The sequence below is a fragment of the Phialemonium atrogriseum genome, assembly GCF_030411735.1.
Source record: "Phialemonium atrogriseum strain 8032-3 unplaced genomic scaffold QBC33scaffold_21, whole genome shotgun sequence".
Lineage (NCBI taxonomy): Eukaryota > Fungi > Ascomycota > Sordariomycetes > Cephalothecales > Cephalothecaceae > Phialemonium > Phialemonium atrogriseum.
Genome location: NW_026848158.1, coordinates 514,525 through 532,047, shown reverse-complemented (window position 1 = coordinate 532,047; position 17,523 = coordinate 514,525). Strand labels below are relative to the sequence as shown.

The following is a 17,523-nucleotide window of genomic DNA, read 5'->3' as shown; positions in this document are numbered from 1 at the left end:
ATGTGCTTATTAAAAAATTTAACAGCGCTCATCACACCAACCAAACACCAGGAACAACCCCAAACTACCATTAAGACTGACCACCCCCCCCCCCCCCCCCCCCCACCCCGCATCCGGTCAGTTCCCCCTCATCCCAGCGCGTCGAATAAAATGCCGCGTCTAGGGATGCGTGGTCTGTCATATGATGAGCCACATGCAGACGGTGAGGGCCCGAACCGATGATCAGCCCCAGCCAGGTAAGGGGTAAGTTACTCACCTATCCTAACCGGCGAGGGAGTGGGCGTAAAACCCGTCTTGACACGGAAAGTAGTCCCTGCCTGGGGGGCTGAGGCTGCTCTCCCGCTCGATCTCGTCCATGAGGCTCTGCCAGGGTTGGAGGCGATTGTCCTCCTCGCTATCGAGACGGGGTGGTGGTGCCAGCGGTGCTCGTGTGGCATTGCCAGTGCTTGCTTGCGCAGGATCGGCCTCGGGCTTGTTGGCCGCCCCAGGGACTTGCTGCTCCTCCTCCCACTTCCAAGGCTCCACTACCTTTCGCTTTGTCATTGCGGCTATGGTTGTTGTTGCCTGGGTCTCCATGATTTTGGCGTGGTACACCGCTTTAACGGCTGCTTGAGAGACAAGCAAATGGTTGGCTAACTGACTTTTGGCCTCGGGCTTGGTGGTCTTGCTTGAGCTCAAATGGGTTTCAAAAAAGAATTTCAGGGGACGCGAAGGAACAACCGCGCTGGGGCATGGGCCACCGAAATGCCGGGGTTTGCTGAAGTGAATCACTCTCACTTTATGCGCCAATTGATTGCCCAGCACACGCAAAAATGTCTCTCTGCCTCGTCGTTCCTCTCATTTTTCTGCGCTCAAAAATTGGCATTTCACGGGACTTATCGGCTGGCCTCCAGTGTGCCTTGTTGGATAAGACCGATCTGGCTTCTTGCTTCTTACCGCGGTACCAGTACTTTATGCAAACAAAATGAAGTTCATTGGATCGGTTGTGACAGACCAGAATGCAATGGGCCGAAACCCCGCGCCCCTTCCCTTCGTCCTTCCCTCCGCTGTACCTAACCGAGCCAAAAGGCTGCAGGGTTAGGTTGGCAGCATTGAGCATTTGAAGCCTCTGTGATGGCTTGTATCTATCTGTAGCAGACACTATATTCAACTTCTTTCAACTGCAGCGATGTGGACATACAATACTCTATAGCAGAAGGCTAAAACCTGCAGCTTAAACTAGGACCTGACAAGTTTGGTAAATTTCAACTTTTGGGGGACAATAGAAAAGCTTGTGTATGGCATGTGAGACGTCGGACTTTCCCTAAAGTTAATGTCAGGAAACTTTGGTTCACCTGTAATACATCCCAAGTAAGAGACCGACACGAAGAAATGGGGAACAAGGATATGTCTAATTGGGGAGGGGCTTTAAGAGCTTGAGGTGGCTCTGGAAGTTCGGCCTCTCATATCCATAGTATAATTACATCGTCAAGTCTTCCAACAGGTCCGGCCGCACTTCCTCCCAACAAAACTCGAACCTTTCCACTACTCGATGACATCGAGTCTATCATATTGTTTTCCATTATATCCCAGCGATGATACCGCGGCGAGCGAGGGCAGACCAGCCAAACGATGGGCGTAGGCGGAAGGAAGGCTATGGGAACGATCTTCCTTTTATATTATGGCAGTTCTCGATTTTGACTTCCTTGCTGAAAGCGTTTATGTCAACGACGCGCATGTCTGTGGCATTGCTTGGCCCGTGGTGGATTGGGGTTCACGATGAGAAGAAGTCCTCTCCGAACCACTTCTGCTTTCGGATTTCACCTCTATCCTCTGGAACATGGAAACTTGTCATCTGTATTACCACAGCCGGCTACTGGTGGATTCTCGGGCAAAGTCAGCGGTACTCACTTGTTCAGAACTTCATGGATCCCGAACTCGCTCAGAAGCAAAGCCTGGTTCCTCAAAATCCAACTCACCTGTTCCGAGGCGAGAACGGACCGGGATCAGATATGTCTGGGTCGACACCTGCTGCATCGACAAGACAAGCAGCGCGGAGCTCACCGGGGCTACAAACTCCATGTCTTAGTGGTACGCGGGCTCCAGGGCTTGCTATGCATACCTCCCCAATCTGGGAGCCGATGCCCCCATCGGACCCCTCTCGGACTGCCGGTGGTTCACTCGCGGCTGGATTATGCAGGAACTCATCGCACCAGGCCGGGTGGAATTCTACGATGCGGTGTGGACGGACCAAGGCGAGCCTTAACAAAGAGCTGGTGGTGGCAACGGGGATTGGCGAAGAGGTCCTGCAGAACGGCTCGGTCGGTGCGCTGTCGACCATCCCGTGGCCTAGAGGATGACATGAGCTGCTCACAGGACGACCACGCGGCTGGAGGATATAGCATATTGTCTTCTGGGGATCTTTGACGTCAACATGCCGATACTGTACGGAGAAGGCGAGAGGGCATTGGTTAGGTTGCAGGAAGAGATCATCACGAAGACAAACGACCTGACCCTGTTCGCGTGGGAAGCGAGGCAGGGCGAGAGCAGGGACAACAGCAGGCAGCAGAAATACCGGGGCATCCTGGCCAGATCCCCGGCCGAGTTCATTGACGCCGGGAATATCCTCTCCGTGGATGGTTCGAGATTCGACGGCGACTTTTCCACCGGGGCCTGCGAATGGATGTCGGCCTGGATCATGCCGCTCAACTGCCGTCGCAACGGCAGCAACGGCAGCAACAACGAGCAGAAAAGACTCGGGATATACCTCAAGAAGCACGGAGCGGGGGTGTACGCCAGGGTGAAGCCCGAATTGCTGGCCATCTGCCAGCCGGCACACCCGAGGCCCCGCCGGTCGCGTTCATCAGCAAGTGCATCAGCCCCAAGCAGTCCACGAGCTTGGGCGGGAACCACCGGCACGCCATAATGCTGGGGTCGAGCTTCAAGGTCGACATGTGGAAGGCGACCATGATCCAGCCGGCCGACTCCTTCGACAAGAACAACCAGATGTTCCTGACAACTGGGCTGGCCTCCTTTTTCGGGTATGCCCTTCATGGCGGTGCAGAGGGAGGTGGCCGGCCGGCGCATGGCGGGCGGCCACTTCCTGGTTGGGTTTGGCACCGGTGGCTCGAGGCTGTGGGCTAGGATATGCGTGCCGTTGAAGAACGGCTAGGCGTTCGTCTCGCTTCGGGATCTGAAGAAGACGGAAGAGGTTGTGAGCCAGGTTAGGGAGACGGAAGTGGAGATATTTGACGTACACAATAAGCCGAAATGGGTAGTCAGCGTCGTATTCGAGGAGACTATAGTTGATGGAGAGACGGTATACCGCCTCGAGCTTCATAGGAGTGATGTCGTTGGACTAGCACGGTAGGAGTGGAAATAGGGGGTTGTAGAAGTTCAGATTAACTAGCTACCATCTATCTATATTTCCGCTGGTCAAAGGCCAGTTGGAGCATTCCCGGAGTCGATCTACGCATGACCCCAAAAGCTCCGGCGCTAGCATTACACCGAACTTTACCTAGTAAGAGGACCGTTGCCCAGGCGTTCACCACCATATTTTATTTTCGCGCTCCTGCTTAAGCACCCAGTGCCTTCACGTCTCCCTCCTTCAGCTTGCCGGCCGCGACGAGCCTGCTGATCTCGCCCTTCCAGACACCCTTGATCTCGTCGGCCACCTTCAGGCCGTTGAGCTTTTCCGCCAGGGCGGCGATCTCGTCGGGGTCGATCTTGGCCTGGATCAGCTCGACGTCGCCCAGGACGGCGTCGATGGTGGCGGGCGACGCGTCTCCCGAGGCGAAGTAGTTGGCGTCCTTGACGGAGCCGCGGAGGACGCGCTTGTTCTTCTTGACGGCCGTCTTGGCGGCCTCCTTGGCCTTCTTGCTGGCATCGCGCGCGGCCTTTGCGGCCTCCTCGGCCTCCTTGGCGGCCTTCTCGTCGGCCTCCTTCTTCAGGCGGGCATCCTCCTGGGCCTTCTTCTCGGCGGCCTCCTTGTCGAGCCGCTTCTTGTTCTTGGCGGCGTTGGCCTCCTGCCTGAACCTCTTGATGCGCTCGTCGCTGGCCGAGCAGTCGTCCAGCATCTTGCGCAGGCGCGTGTTGTCCTCGGCCTTCTTCTTCTTGCGGGCGCTGGCGTTCTTGCGCTCCACGTGCCGCTTCTGGTCGCGGTTCTCGTTGTCGTCCGGCACGTCCTCGTCGAGATACTCAAAGGACCGCCAGCTGTCGAAGTTGTACCAGAAGTTGTAGAAGTTCTCCACCTCCTCCCTGGTCGACTTCTCGTCGCCGAACTGCGGCACCGGGTGGACCTTGCTGAAGCGGGCCTCGGACTTGAAGACGCTGCCCCAGAGCTTGTAGAAATTGCCCTTGGCGAGCTGCTTCTTGGTCGGCTGGGCGACGTCGGCGTTCTCGTCGACCGAGTCGAACTGCCGGCGCTTGACGGGGTCAAGGAGCACCTCGGTCGCCTTCTGGATGCACTTGAAGAAGTTATCGTCCTCGACGCGGCCGGCGGCTGCCTTCTTGTCCGGGTGGTGCTTCAGGACCTTCTTGCGATGGGCTCGCTTGATCTGGTCCTCGGTGGCCTTGAACCGGTACTTGGTGAGGCCGAGGACTTCATAGTGGTCTTGAGACTGCAGAGCCATTTTGTCAGCGAGGTGAAATGCAAGCGACCGGTCAAGAACCTGAGCCGTACCTTCCAATCCTTGGCCTCCCGCTCGAACATCATGGGATCCTCGGGCTCGCTGATATCGCTGTCATCATTCTCTTCAATCTTCTTGGCACGCTCCTGAGCCTGGATTCTATCGTCTTCTGAGAAGGTGCGCTTATGACGAGCTCGGCGCGCATGGGCTAGGTAATGAGGTCCAACAGGCTCGATCGTCCTCTGGGAAGCCGCGGAGATCTTGCCAATCGGCTTGAAATCCTTCTCCGCTGACCAACCCTCTGGGAGGGTGGGGACAGAACGAGATATCACCGTTGTAGACATGGCCGTTGTGCTTGCAGCAATCCAATTGAGATTGCGGAAGACTGGCGATGGATGGTCCTAACTTGATATTTGGAGGAGTTCTTGGAAATTTTCGCAACTTTTTTTTTTTCTCTCGGAGTACCCTTGCTAGTCGCCCACTTGGAGGGCGACCTGCAGCCAATCAGATCAAGTCCACATGCAACCCTTGAGCTGCAACTCTGAACTTCCCCATATTTTCTCGAACTTCTAAGCCCATGGCATAACGAATCACGCGGCCGACCAGGAGACATTGCGCAAAACCTCAGAGGCCTCTTCTGTCGAGACCAACGTATCTCACACCGCCTGTCCAGAATGTCAACCGCTCTTACCGCATACCGGCATCTGCTACGCGCTGCGCGGCTCGCCTTTCATGGTACGACTCTTGTTGAAGAACCACCACTTGTCTCAGCGGATGGCCCCAGCTAATTGAACGGCCAGGCGACTCTCCCGTTTTAAACGCAGCCCAGCAGCAGATTCGCGAGGGATTCCGACAGAGGGCTTCGCTCTCTCCTTCGGACCCGGCTGTCGAACCTGCCATCCAGCATGCCGAGGAGGTAGCGCAGTTTTTGACAGCGAACGTGGTCCAAGGGAAGAAGGAGGGGGATGTGTACAGTGAGTCCTGTCTCTTTTCGTCTCCTAGACTCTGTGATGTATTTGCAGTTCTCAAGGCTAACGATGGCGCCTACTAGGACTCCGGATCCACGAGGAGACTGAGAAAGGCGACAACGACACAATCAAGATAGGCGGGGGCAAGACGATCAAGATTGACGGCAAGAAGTGCACAGACAGGTAACAGTCTGGGAAAGAGGGTAGGCACAACACCACGAAGAGGACACGATGGGCGCCCAAGAAACAACTGCCAAGAACAAGAAGGGTTGTACGGCGGTGGCGGTTTGCCATGCTCTTGTATAACCATCTATGTATGATACCCAGCACTGTACAAATTACCAATATATATGACCATGAACCATAAACCATGAACCATGAATGCTAGCCTTGCGATCCTTACAATCCGTGCAAACGGTGGAGATATAACCTCAAAACCGACGTTAAGTCTTTAAATTGGACGCCAGAACGCCTCGCATACCCCATTTTTCAAGACCACTCCTTTTCTCCTTTTCTTTCAGTTTCCAGCCAGACTTGCGTAATTCACATCCGCAGCTCCGGGCGGCGCTGCGACCGAGAGTGACGCATCTTCCGCCTGCTCAGCTCCAGCAGCCTCACCCCCCTCGCCAGGACGGCCTTCGAGGGCCTTCTGACCACCAGCCCGCCTTGCGCCGGGGAAGGCAGATCTGGCGTCCCGCAACATCTCTGCACGCTGCTCACGATCCATCGTTCCGATGGCCTTTGGCTGTCCCCATCTTACCCGCAGCGGGCACCCGGCAATGACCGCACGCCCCTTGTACTCGAGAGAGGCCCTCTCAGCAGCCTCGCGCGTGTCGTAGTTGACGAAGGCGCAGTGCGACATGTGCGAGACAACCAGCGATCTGATCTTGCCGTGGACCTTGAAGAAGTCGCGAATCTTGAACTCGGGCAGGTCATCTTCGATACCCGTGACAAATAACGACATGACGTTCCTGTCGGCTGGGGGCATCCAATCTTTTGGGCCCGGTGGTGGCTGGCTTGCGATGGGAGGGCCCTTACGCCCTCCGCCAGGTCTTGCGCCAACTGCCGCGGCGGCTCTGGAATCCCTCGAACGGATGGGTCCCGGGCCGCCAATACCGGCTCCAACAGCCGGGTTTCCTCCAAGCGCGCTCCCACCGCTCGGGCTTGCCGAAGCGGGGTTGGCGCCATCCTCCTCCACCGCCCTGCCTTTCCGGAAGTACGGCTTGCTGTTGGCCAGCTTCCTCAGGAGCTCGCGCGCCTTGTCGTCGGCCTTGTCGTACTCCTCGACGCCGGCGCGGCCCTCCTCTATGGCGCGCTCGTTGTTCTGGGCAAAGTACTCGCGGTTGATCTCGCTGCTGGGGCCCGGGGCAACCAGCTCGAGCGCCTTGTCGCGGATGACGATGGGGAGGCCGAACTGCAGGTCCATGATGCAGCACTGGCAGGCGTTCTTGAGGCGCGCACATGTCAGGCAGATGTTGGTGCGCTTCTTGCGGCGGTTGGCCCGGTCGCCGGCCCAGCTAAAGACGGTGAACGGCCGCGTGCACAGCTTGCACTCGGCGCCGTAGTCCTCCTTGAGCATCTTGACGTAGGGGTTCTCCGGGAGGCAGTTCTCGCAGACCGAGGGGAAGTCGGTCGACTCCCAACCGGAGCGGTTGAGGTCTTGTTTTATCTGAGGCGGCATCGCGGAGGATGATCGGCAGAACGAAGTTGTTCTGTATGTGGCCGTATTATGGTGTTTGGAGATATGGAGAAAGAAAAACGTTCGATGCTCCAGCTTGGAGGGGCGCTACAACGAAGGAGGCAAATCTTATCTGGGGCTGGTGTAGAAATTGAAGTGGCTTGAACTGTGGCTTACCAATTCTTCAGCACGTGATCCCGTATTCGTGTTCAGGCGTTTGGCCATTATTGGCTAGAACATTTGAATCGCAAAATTACGAAACCTGATTTCAATTGGCTCGTTTTCGTCTTCGGGAACCGAAATGCCCAGCAAGGAGTTTCATTGCGATAGCGCGCAAAGCAATCCCCCCTGTTGATAACGGTCCCTTTTTTTTCTGCCCTCGAACCTTCGCTGTTATATAAAGCGTCCTGACTGCGCTACACACCGCAACACCCAAGATTATACATTCATTTTAAGTCCATCTTTCCTGAAAACGTCGCCTTCTATCTCGCTCCCTTGCCTACCTAGCTCAACTACACCCAATCTCTCTCTCCTCAAACACACAACGCGGCGAAAATGGCCGGTTCTTCTTCCAAGAGCCTCGAGCAGGAGGATCACCAGCGTGATGCCGCCTTCAACAAAGCCCTGCATGGCAAGTCGGCAGAGGCTACTGGTGGAATTAAGGCCATGTTCGCCAAGGACAAGGAGGCGAAGCAGCTCGCAGTTGACGAGTACTTCAAGCACTTCGACAACAAGACGGCAGCTGAGGAGACAGAGGCAGACAGAGAGGTAGGTTTCCCTTGGATCCCTATTACGTTCGGGGTGCTGCAAAGCTGCGAGCAAGATGCTGACGATTGCAATTGGAATAGGCACGGACAAAGGAGTACGCGACATTGACGAGGCAGTAAGTTCCCCTAACCCAACCCACCCACCCCCTTTTGCGTGCCTCATTACCGGTTACTCACGCTTCCATTGTCTTGCAGCTACTACAACCTCGCGACCGATCTTTATGAATACGGATGGGGCCAGAGCTTCCACTTCTGCCGCTTCTCGCATGGCGAGACATTCTACCAGGCCATTGCCCGCCATGAACACTACCTTGCCGCCCAGATTGGCATCAAGCCAGGCATGAAGGTCCTCGACGTTGGCTGCGGAGTTGGTGGCCCGGCCCGCGAGATTGCAAAGTTTACCGACGCACACATCACGGGTCTGAACAACAATGACTACCAAATCGACCGTGCCACCCAGTATGCCGTCAAGGAGGGGCTCTCGAAGCAGCTGAAGTTCGTCAAGGGAGATTTCATGGTATGGCAAACCCAACCTCAACCCACTTGCATGTGATGGGCAGCCGAGGTGCTAACGCGCAGCAGCAAATGTCCTTCCCCGACAACTCCTTTGACGCCGTCTACGCCATCGAGGCGACGGTGCACGCGCCCAAGCTCGAGGGCGTCTACGGCGAGATTTTCCGGGTCCTCAAGCCCGGCGGCGTGTTTGGCGTGTACGAGTGGCTCATGACGGACAACTACGACAACGACGACGTCGAGCACCGGAAGATCCGGCTGGACATCGAGCTGGGCAACGGCATCTCCAACATGGTGCCCATCTCCGAGGGCGTCAGCGCTATGAAGAATGTCGGGTTCGAGCTCCTCCACCACGAGGACCTTGCGGACCGGCCTGACCCCATGCCCTGGTACTGGCCGATCGCCGGCGAGATGCGGTACATGCAGTCGTACATGGACCTCTTCACCATCCTCCGGATGACCCACTGGGGTCGGCGCATGATGCACAACGTTGCTGGTGTTTTGGAGTTTGTGGGTATCGCCCCCAAGGGCACCAAGAAGACGGCCGATTCCCTGGCTACCGGCGCCGACGGCCTTGTCGCTGGCGCACAGCGTAAACTGTTCACGCCAATGTACCTGATGGTTGGCCGGAAGCCTTTGTAAGTAATAATAGATTTGATCGAGGCGGTCTCGGGGGAAAATGGTTGGGGTTTGGCTTGATTTGGTTTGGCGGCTTAATGAGATGAGGATGTGTTGTGTACCTACTATCGCGCCGTCGTCTGAGGCTGGAGTATCCTGCATTGCGTTACAGTACCATATATGATTTAATAATGGCAAGAAAAGCCTCGTCGCTGCTGGACCCTTAGTCACATACATCAAAAGTCTCAGTGGCCGTGAAATTTTCTAAGGAAATGTTGGCTTCCTGGGATGGGTTAGAGAGAGAGCATTGGAGCCGATACGGTGACTTGAGTTCATTCCAGCTGGCAAGCCTTTAGTACAGCTGGCAGGCACCTCGCTTGTGGATGAATTCCCCCCCGATAAGCAACCCCTGGTCGGGTTTCTTCCGTTAGCGTCAACCAATCCCCTGGTGGCTCTCAACAAAGCTCAACCTCCAACAAGCGTCGTTTTGGAGTTCCGCCGCAAAAAATTCCGCCCGTCGCGGACATTTGACAGCTTTTTGTTGTCCCCTTTGCTTTCCAAGACCGCCAACCTCATCAACCCCCAAGCCTCCAATTGTGCCCGGTGACGCAGCTGCAATAGCTGATCGGTCAATTGGATTGATATCCGTTTCATTCCCTTCGCCATTTCTTCAATTTCTGCCTCTCCAATCCGCCGGTTCCCCCTAGCGAAAATGTCCCGCTACCTCCGACCTGCGGTCCGCCTGGCTGCGTCAGCACGAGCTCCAGCTCCCAGGTCCTCTTGCCTCACACCCTTCTCTCGAACCTCACAGAACCTCGCAAAGCCTGCATCCGTGTTCAGCCTGCAGTCGAGGACATACGCCGATGCCTCGGGCACCAAGGAGTACACAGTCCGTGATGCCCTGAACGAGGCCCTGTCCGAGGAGCTGGAGGCGAACTCCAAGGTCTTCGTGTTGGGCGAGGAGGTTGCGCAGTACAACGGTGCATACAAGGTCACCAAGGGCTTGCTGGACAGATTCGGTGACAAGCGGGTCATCGACACACCCATCACCGAGGCCGGCTTCTGCGGCCTGGCTGTTGGTGCCGCACTGAGCGGTTTACACCCCGTGGTAAGTTGATGACCGATATCCCGCGCGCGACGGGAGCGTCTGATTTCTGGAGATGGAGGGAAAACCCGGAGCTAATGACATGCACCTTTTTTTGCGTTCCAGTGCGAGTTCATGACCTTCAACTTCGCCATGCAAGCCATCGACCAGATCGTCAACTCCGCCGCCAAGACTCTCTACATGTCTGGCGGCATCCAGCCGTGCAACATCACCTTCCGCGGCCCCAACGGCTTCGCTTCCGGCGTCGCCGCGCAGCACTCGCAGGACTACTCGGCGTGGTATGGCAGCATCCCCGGCCTCAAGGTCGTCTCCCCGTGGTCCGCTGAGGACGCCAAGGGTCTCCTGAAGGCGGCCATCCGCGACCCCAACCCGGTCGTCTTCCTGGAGAACGAGCTCCTGTACGGCCAGGTGTTCCCCATGTCCGAGGCGGCGCAGAAGGACGACTTCGTGCTCCCCATCGGCAAGGCCAAGGTCGAGCGGGTCGGCAAGGACCTGACCATGGTGACGCTGTCCCGGTGCGTCGGCCAGGCGCTTGTGGCGGCCGAGAACCTAAAGAAGAAGTACGGCGTCGAGGTCGAGGTCATCAACCTGCGCAGCATCAAGCCGATCGACGTCGAGGCCATCGTCAAGTCGGTCAAGAAGACGCACCGCCTCATGGCCGTCGAGTCCGGCTTCCCGGCCTTTGGCGTCGGCTCCGAGATCCTGGCCCTGACCATGGAGTACGCCTTCGACTACCTTGACGCCCCCGCCCAGCGTGTCACCGGCGCCGACGTCCCCACCCCGTACGCCCAGAAGCTGGAGGAGATGAGCTTCCCGACCGAGGCCTTGATCGAGCAGCATGCGGCGAAGCTCCTGCGCTTGTTGTAAAACAGGGATTTATTGCGCGTTGTGGTGGGTGGGTGGCTAGACAATGGTGCCTGGTACCTGGTACTCGGTACTTGATGTCTGGTGCTATTCCACGGGAGCAGTCTGCTGCCGGTGCTTCTTGGCCCTGTTGGGGTAAAGAGAAGGGGGAAGAAGGCCTGCCTCATGACAAGGTCTGCCAGTGAGTGGCTGGCTGGAGAAGCAGGTTGGTTGTTTAATGGTTCAAAAGATGCGGGTGGTAAGGGACAGCTGTACTTCTATGTTGCTTTGTCAAATTCATAAATCCATCCCCTGACATGTTGTCTTGTTTGCTCACCCCTTAAATGGATACAATAGACTGCAATAGCCTGCGCTGCGCATATGGGTTCTCAGCTCTACTGTGTTTGCTTGAAGTATTAATCGTTATTTCTCTCCACTGGTTACCATGTTAGCCTTGAGTCGCCTAGGATAATGAGTCGGAGTCTCGTTTCCTCCTGTTGTTGAATCACTGGCGAGCACGATCTGACAACCTTTCCACGACTGTCTGTCGCCTCGAACTAAGAGCTGGTACTCGCAGGCAGGTACCTACCTCTATCCTTCTTGCTCCAGAATCTTCCGAGTCTTGCAAAATTCTCCTTAGGTATATCCCCAAGTCTTCGCTCCTGCCATTTTTAGAAGCTCCCAGGAACGTCCAAGTACCTGAGGCCGAACCTCTGGTTGTGCCATTACCTCAGGATTCCATCTCATTTCTATCCCTGGACCGAGCTGGAAACATAGTACGAGAGCTCAGCATCTCCGAGGCACCTCACATCATCCTCATCGCAAATTCAATAGCAACGAGGGTGCGCTTCGATCGCTTGGTCGTCATTCGCTCCGTTACGCGGTGAGTTCTATGGTGGCTGTCCCACTGGTTGCTTCCCCATTCGGCTTCATCTAACTTATCCTCGTCTCTCAGCCAGGGCATTCTTCATTGGTAACCACCTAGGAAGCGGTCGGAAGCTGCGACCAAAAATGAATTCCTCCGCAATGTCGTTCTTGGGACGGCCAGCACAAGAGGGCGCCTTCGCAGAGCAGGGAGCCAATCCACCCCCTCAGGTGGTCGTTGGGAATGCCGGCGGTGATGGTTACAGTCTCGGGGACTACCCATTCAACAGTGATGCCTTTCCCGTTCCGACTTCTCTGCTACCCCATCCTTCTCCCTCTCCTTCTCTTCACAATGCCGCGAAGAAAACGAGATGGTACTCTGCCGCTGGTGTGGCGGCATGGTTTAAGAAGAACCCGTTCTTGACCAACCTGGGCCTCGTCTTCGCGGGATGTCTAATTGTTCTATTCGCTATCCTCGCGGGCACGGGAGTGATCGCAAATCCCAATAGGTACGTCTTTAACCCTTGATAAGATATGTCCTGACATAGTACTATCTCTCATAACCTGGCTCTCTCCTCCAGCGTCGTGCGTTCTCCTTGCATTGCTAACAACTTGAAGTTTCGCCTCACATACAGGAACGGGAACAGCAACGCCCACCATGTCTTCGGCCCTAACAACAACCCACGGGGCGATACCAGGGATTTCATCACCAGCAGCAGGTTCCTCAACAGGAACAGCAACCGCACCATCTGCCACGACATCCGACGTTAGTTTCTCTCCCATCCCGCTGGACGCGCCCGTTCTGCCAGAAGCTAACCATGTGTCCCATTGCAGATGCCTCTCCCATCAGTCTGTCAGGACCAGTCGAAGACCATCTACAATGCTAGTTGGGTGGGCATCGAAAACGCCGTAGGGAACTGGAACGTGGACTTCCAAAACCCGGCAACCCCCGAGGCCTGCTGCGGTCTATGTTACACGGCCACGCCCCGAGGCTGCGACGCGTGGGTCTTTGACGCAGACGCCTCGCCCACCCGCTGCACTATCATCTTGGGATGGCACGGCGTGCGGCCGGATCGGCAATGCCCAAACGGCCACACCGACGGAACGCACATCCGGGTCGGCGACGGCGGGCAGCAGATAGCGGGACCGGGCCCTTGCGGCGGCGAGGTCATCCTGGAGGGCGCGGCGGGCAAGCCTGGACGGCCGAGGCGGAGTCACACAGAGAGACTGGGCGGGGCGGTGTGACGGGGATGGAAGACACTTTGCTTTTCGCTCTGCAGCCCGAGTGTTCCTTACTTGGGGGGTATGACTACGGCGGCGTTAGACAGGCGGATAGATACAGGGCTTTTGTGTCGTCCATCATGGCCACTTTTGGTTGTGAATTATTGGGGGTTGGTTACGAGTGCTCTGTGTATCGCCTCTACAGGTCGCTATCGTATATCAGACCAGGTTGTTTTAGCAACTTGGACAAGTAATCGACACCCTCTGAAGACGCTGGAGAAGAAGGAGCAGATATGGTGAAGTACCGGTGAGGTTGAACAGCTCAATGCGGCTCTGGAAAACTTGCGCACTTGTGCACGTGATTTCCCCCTGGTCTTTACATCAATCAACCACCGAACTTCAATCTAGCCATAACTAGGTAAACAAGGGAGCGAAGTTAATCCATCAAGCGTTAGGTACTATCAGAGTACGAATGATCGTCTTGATTGCGCATGTTAGGGCTTGAATGATGCGGTCAATGCGGGCTGATCGACACTCTCTGGTTGCCACCGTTGGTTGTTGCCCACCTGGGCAAGATTCAAGATGCAAGTCAGATGAGCATGAATTTCCGTAGAGATGGGGACCTCTCTAATATCTCGTGCTGCCTTACGGATCCTCCCGCTGCCGAAGACCCAGCGGTTCTCGTACCACACACGATGGCCAATCTACTCAGCCTCTTTATCCTGAATAGGCTATATTGGACAACCTGGTCCACCTGGTTATCGTCCCTCCGCGGTTGCTTAATTCATCTCTGTTATAGCACTATACGCGAGACATTTGCAGCCAGCTACCGTCGTCTCTCAGAGACGGAAAAGCCAATCAACTGGCGCCGCCCACTTCCCCGGACCCCACGCGGCCGAGCTCTCAATTTCGGAGCACGGCCACTGTCGAAAAGCGCTGGGATCGACACTGCGACGCGCGCCAGGGACTGGTAGGGTTACTTGGTCACCGATGATCTCATCTATCCATCCCAGGAAATAAACAACCCCTTGAACCGCGCGTGCCCTTCTATTAATCAAAACCCACGCCTACCAACGGGTCCGCCCCGTGTCACATGTCCACTTCGGACCGCCACCCGAGCACGGAAGCGCGCATTTCCACGATGCCCAATATCAGGGGGCCCATCCGCGTTGCACTCCTTCTGGCGTCTGCCGTAGAAGGACCGGATTGAGCAAGATACCTTCATGCCAACCCAAATATATTATCTCGATGACGATGGTCCCTGCAAGGTAACCAACATCTTAGGCAATGCCAAGACTTCGACGCATCAAGTGCCGAGTTAACCGTTGACGATGGAGGCTCTCCAATATACTCGAGCCCGGAAGCGGGTGAACACCCTCCTCGTGCCAAGAGGACGGAGCTATAAGAAAACCCAAGCCACCCCGGGTTTTGACGTCAGCTCCCGTTACCATCCGCGGATACAAGTATTGAGTCTTCACTTGCTCAGTCGCTCACTGCCTTAGACAACCCGAGTCCACCACCCAGTCACTTCTGCGAGATCCTCCACCAACACGTTCAAGATGAAGTTCGACATTGCCGCCCCCTTGTTGGCCCTCGCGCCGCTGGCTGCCGCCCATGGCGCCGTCACTAGCTACATCATCGGAGGCACGACGTACCCAGGCTACGATGGCTTTGCTCCGGCCAACTCGCCTTCGACGATCCAGTTCCCCTGGCCAGGTACGCCCCATGCTCCGAGTTTATCAACCCCCTGTTCAGCGAAAACCACAAACTGACCCCCCCCTTCCCCCTTCACACAGACTACAACCCGGTCATGACGTCTTCCGACCCCAAGATGCGCTGCAACGGCGGAACGTCAGCGCAGCTGTCGGCGCCGGTCGAGGCCGGCACCAACGTCACGGCGGTGTGGAAGCAGTGGACGCACGCGCAGGGCCCCGTCATGGTGTGGCTGTACAAGTGCGCGGGCGAGTTCAGCGGCTGCACGGGCGACGGCAAGGGCTGGTTCAAGATTGACCAGATGGGCCTGTACGGGTCGAGCCTCAACTCGGACGACTGGGGCACGGGCATCGTGCTCAAGACGCTCGAGTGGAGCAGCACCATCCCAAAGAACATCGCCCCCGGGAACTACCTCATCCGCCACGAGCTGCTCGCCCTCCACCAGGCGAACACCCCGCAGTTCTACCCCGAGTGTGCCCAGATCGTCATCTCCGGCTCGGGCAACTCCGAACCCCCCGCCGACTACCTGTTCAGCATCCCGACGTACGCGCCGCAGAGCGACCCTGGCATCATGGTGAGCTCCCCTTAGCAGCTGGTAGAAAGGAGAATGACGCATGCTAACGGACCACAGGTCGACATCTACCAGGGCGCGGCCACCACATACACGCCCCCTGCCGGTCCGGTCTGGGAAGGTTTCAATGCCTGAGAGCTTTCGATCGCAAGCCGCTGCCGGCTCGTACCCGTCTAGAAGGGAGCCGTCGGTAGAGGATTTATGTTCTATGTAACTGTACAGAGGTATTCGGTCCCTAGAGCTGGACTAGGACTACAACAGAAGGTCTTGAGTACAGGATTTACTACTTGCCCTCCTGTGGCTTCTTGGATATATAGATTGCCCGGGCTAGGTGGGCATACTCCTGCCTGAGGCGAAACAACAAATGTTGTATTTTTATTCGCATTGAGAGAGGCGCATCGGGTTGGGGCTGACGAGGGCGCCTACTTTTGAAGGTTGGGGAAACAGCCTAATAATTACCTGGTCCGAATCTCAACTTTGAAAACTTACGTCTTCGTGAGTGCGCCGGTGCTGCTGCTGCTTTAAGCTGTCGGGGTGGCGGTGCAGTCTTCCTCAGGGGCTGGTTGGTTTGGTGATGCGCTTCACTTTGCCCAATTCAGATCGACGGAGGGAGCATCCGGGGCGAGGTAGTGAATCTGCCACAGTAAAGAGCCTTCTCAAAACATGTTCGCTCATAATCTTGCGGTTTTGGCCTTGTTCATCTCCACTCTCAAGGGATGTCTTGCGCCCCCTTCTTAATTACTCTGGACGTCTATATAGACTACGCCATTGAGTGCATAGAGAACATCGAAGTAGCATCCTTAAACTAACTCAATAGCGGCGACCTCAGTGTCAAAATAGCCATGCGAGCAAGCAGCGAATCTTTCAGAGGCAGGTGGTTGTTTCAAGGTTAACTCATCGGGATCAAACCTGCCAGACGAGACACTGGTCATTATATCTGCGCTTGAGTTACGGCGAATGCAGTACCTAAACAACCTTATATTAGTGAGTGGTTAAAGTTACGCCAGTCGTGCTACCTGGATACGAAGGAACCAAAGGTTTATGAAGTATCTCTATTGAATGACCTATCTATGTAATGTTTCACCGCTTTACTAAATGAAGTTCCTCTAAGCCTAGACTGTTCCAGTTCCACGCAGTTTCCGATAGCAAGACTTTCAGCCAAGATGTAACTCCTAAAGTTGACGGAATGGAAGACTAGACGGCAGGACTACCTAGTACTAGGCTGACAAGTTAAAGAGGTACTAGTGTTGCGTTAAATATCCCCTGGGATAAAAGGTTAGAGACATTGGGAGACAATATCAAATTCTGAACTATATGACTGAGTCTGGGAAGACAGTTGGGCTAAGTCTTAACTTACAAGCACTGGAAAATAGACAATTGCGCCACGAAGAAGAGAGCCAAGGACGAAAATCCCACAGCTATCCAGCCCACCACGCCCACGTAGGCCACCAGGGCCAGGGAGAGAAACAAGAAGGCCATTACTATCAGAAGGTGCAACAGGGCAGAGGCCGCAATCCCAAACGCGTCCCATTTCCTGACCCAGGCGCCGTCGTACTCCCCGCCCGCCCTCTGCCGCCAGAGCGTCAGGACGCTCGACGAGTAGCCCGCAACGGCCAGGGCGAGGACGAAGCAGAGCCACGCGACGGCGAGGAAGGTGCGGACCCGCGACATGGTGAAGGGCGGCGGGCCCGGCTTCCAGATGTCGGCGGGGTCCGTCATCTGCCCGACGATGACGGCGAAGGTCGAGGCGCCGAAGATGGAGATGCTGAAGATGAAGGATATGAAGGTCTGGAAGTCCTTGACCGACAGCTCTACGTGCGCGTTCGATACCTTGGAGGCCGGCGTCAAGAGGGTTCCGGCATCTTTGCCGTCGCTGGTGATTGGATCAACCGTAATGGTAGAGATTCGTTGGGCCGTCGAAGTCATCGTTCTAATGGATCAAGTACCGAGTGGTTAAAGCGTGAATCGATGGCCAGGCGGACAATGCGCTATCTACTAATTAATAGTTGAGTGGGACATTCCTTCCCTACCCCTCCGCTAGAATTCGGTGCGGCT

The 17,523-nt window shown here is 56.0% G+C and overlaps 9 protein-coding genes across 9 annotated transcripts; 5 read left to right on the top strand and 4 right to left on the bottom strand.

The window, feature by feature from the left end:
* Window positions 1-111: 111 nt before the first annotated feature.
* On the bottom strand, window positions 112-975 carry QBC33DRAFT_545739 (uncharacterized protein). Its single transcript, XM_060428592.1, has one exon. The coding sequence runs from the start codon at window positions 574-576 to the stop codon at window positions 262-264; it is 315 nt and encodes a 104-aa protein (XP_060281314.1). The 5' UTR covers window positions 577-975; the 3' UTR covers window positions 112-261.
* A 1,438-nt stretch (window positions 976-2,413) lies between these two features.
* On the top strand, window positions 2,414-3,238 carry QBC33DRAFT_572075 (uncharacterized protein; the record flags this gene model as incomplete). Its single annotated transcript, XM_060430643.1, has 2 exons — window positions 2,414-2,779; window positions 2,824-3,238. The coding sequence occupies 2 exons, from the start codon at window positions 2,414-2,416 to the stop codon at window positions 3,121-3,123; spliced, it is 666 nt and encodes a 221-aa protein (XP_060281313.1). The 3' UTR covers window positions 3,124-3,238.
* Window positions 3,239-3,362: 124 nt separating this feature from the next.
* QBC33DRAFT_621700 (DnaJ domain-containing protein) lies at window positions 3,363-5,033 on the bottom strand. The gene is made up of 2 exons (XM_060432817.1): window positions 4,661-5,033; window positions 3,363-4,598 (listed from the first exon to the last, which is right to left on the bottom strand). The coding sequence occupies exons 1-2, from the start codon at window positions 4,949-4,951 to the stop codon at window positions 3,555-3,557; spliced, it is 1,335 nt and encodes a 444-aa protein (XP_060281312.1). The 5' UTR covers window positions 4,952-5,033; the 3' UTR covers window positions 3,363-3,554.
* Window positions 5,034-5,181: 148 nt separating this feature from the next.
* Window positions 5,182-5,938, top strand: QBC33DRAFT_545733 (zinc maintenance protein). The gene is made up of 3 exons (XM_060428591.1): window positions 5,182-5,342; window positions 5,408-5,581; window positions 5,659-5,938. Exons 1-3 carry the CDS (start codon window positions 5,282-5,284, stop codon window positions 5,760-5,762), a joined length of 339 nt encoding a protein of 112 aa, XP_060281311.1. The 5' UTR covers window positions 5,182-5,281; the 3' UTR covers window positions 5,763-5,938.
* Window positions 5,840-7,437, bottom strand: QBC33DRAFT_545732 (Pre-mRNA-splicing factor slt-11). The gene has a single exon (XM_060428590.1). It carries the CDS (start codon window positions 7,254-7,256, stop codon window positions 6,093-6,095), a length of 1,164 nt encoding a protein of 387 aa, XP_060281310.1. The 5' UTR covers window positions 7,257-7,437; the 3' UTR covers window positions 5,840-6,092.
* Window positions 7,438-7,808: 371 nt separating this feature from the next.
* QBC33DRAFT_579995 (sterol 24-C-methyltransferase erg-4) lies at window positions 7,809-11,123 on the top strand (the record flags this gene model as incomplete). Its single annotated transcript, XM_060431172.1, has 6 exons — window positions 7,809-8,021; window positions 8,102-8,136; window positions 8,216-8,537; window positions 8,603-9,171; window positions 9,926-10,259; window positions 10,362-11,123. The coding sequence occupies 6 exons, from the start codon at window positions 7,809-7,811 to the stop codon at window positions 11,121-11,123; spliced, it is 2,235 nt and encodes a 744-aa protein (XP_060281309.1).
* A 1,302-nt stretch (window positions 11,124-12,425) lies between these two features.
* On the top strand, window positions 12,426-13,703 carry QBC33DRAFT_545722 (uncharacterized protein). Its single transcript, XM_060428589.1, has 2 exons — window positions 12,426-12,712; window positions 12,781-13,703. Exons 1-2 carry the CDS (start codon window positions 12,622-12,624, stop codon window positions 13,206-13,208), a joined length of 519 nt encoding a protein of 172 aa, XP_060281308.1. The 5' UTR covers window positions 12,426-12,621; the 3' UTR covers window positions 13,209-13,703.
* A 748-nt stretch (window positions 13,704-14,451) lies between these two features.
* Window positions 14,452-15,723, top strand: QBC33DRAFT_181288 (glycoside hydrolase). The gene is made up of 3 exons (XM_060422448.1): window positions 14,452-14,900; window positions 14,981-15,471; window positions 15,529-15,723. The coding sequence occupies exons 1-3, from the start codon at window positions 14,744-14,746 to the stop codon at window positions 15,601-15,603; spliced, it is 723 nt and encodes a 240-aa protein (XP_060281307.1). The 5' UTR covers window positions 14,452-14,743; the 3' UTR covers window positions 15,604-15,723.
* A 783-nt stretch (window positions 15,724-16,506) lies between these two features.
* QBC33DRAFT_545719 (uncharacterized protein) lies at window positions 16,507-17,465 on the bottom strand. The gene has a single exon (XM_060428588.1). The coding sequence runs from the start codon at window positions 17,392-17,394 to the stop codon at window positions 16,822-16,824; it is 573 nt and encodes a 190-aa protein (XP_060281306.1). The 5' UTR covers window positions 17,395-17,465; the 3' UTR covers window positions 16,507-16,821.
* Between the last annotated feature and the right edge of the window lie 58 nt (window positions 17,466-17,523).

Bases quoted from the DNA above. Each gene is read 5' to 3' on its own strand.
- QBC33DRAFT_545739 (XM_060428592.1), bottom strand. From the start codon at position 576: ATGGAGACCCAGGCAACAACAACCATAGCCGCAATGACAAAGCGAAAG.
- QBC33DRAFT_621700 (XM_060432817.1), bottom strand. From the start codon at position 4,951: ATGTCTACAACGGTGATATCTCGTTCTGTCCCCACCCTCCCAGAGGGT. The intron at 4,599-4,660 runs GTACGGCTCAGG...ATGGCTCTGCAG, and splicing joins GGGAGGCCAAGGATTGGAAG to TCTCAAGACCACTATGAAGT.
- QBC33DRAFT_545733 (XM_060428591.1), top strand. From the start codon at position 5,282: ATGTCAACCGCTCTTACCGCATACCGGCATCTGCTACGCGCTGCGCGG. The intron at 5,343-5,407 runs GTACGACTCTTG...TTGAACGGCCAG, and splicing joins TGCGCGGCTCGCCTTTCATG to GCGACTCTCCCGTTTTAAAC. The intron at 5,582-5,658 runs GTGAGTCCTGTC...GGCGCCTACTAG, and splicing joins GAAGGAGGGGGATGTGTACA to GACTCCGGATCCACGAGGAG.
- QBC33DRAFT_545732 (XM_060428590.1), bottom strand. From the start codon at position 7,256: ATGCCGCCTCAGATAAAACAAGACCTCAACCGCTCCGGTTGGGAGTCG.
- QBC33DRAFT_545722 (XM_060428589.1), top strand. From the start codon at position 12,622: ATGTCTTCGGCCCTAACAACAACCCACGGGGCGATACCAGGGATTTCA. The intron at 12,713-12,780 runs CTGCCACGACAT...CCAGAAGCTAAC, and splicing joins AGGAACAGCAACCGCACCAT to CATGTGTCCCATTGCAGATG.
- QBC33DRAFT_181288 (XM_060422448.1), top strand. From the start codon at position 14,744: ATGAAGTTCGACATTGCCGCCCCCTTGTTGGCCCTCGCGCCGCTGGCT. The intron at 14,901-14,980 runs GTACGCCCCATG...CCCTTCACACAG, and splicing joins GATCCAGTTCCCCTGGCCAG to ACTACAACCCGGTCATGACG. The intron at 15,472-15,528 runs GTGAGCTCCCCT...AACGGACCACAG, and splicing joins AGAGCGACCCTGGCATCATG to GTCGACATCTACCAGGGCGC.
- QBC33DRAFT_545719 (XM_060428588.1), bottom strand. From the start codon at position 17,394: ATGACTTCGACGGCCCAACGAATCTCTACCATTACGGTTGATCCAATC.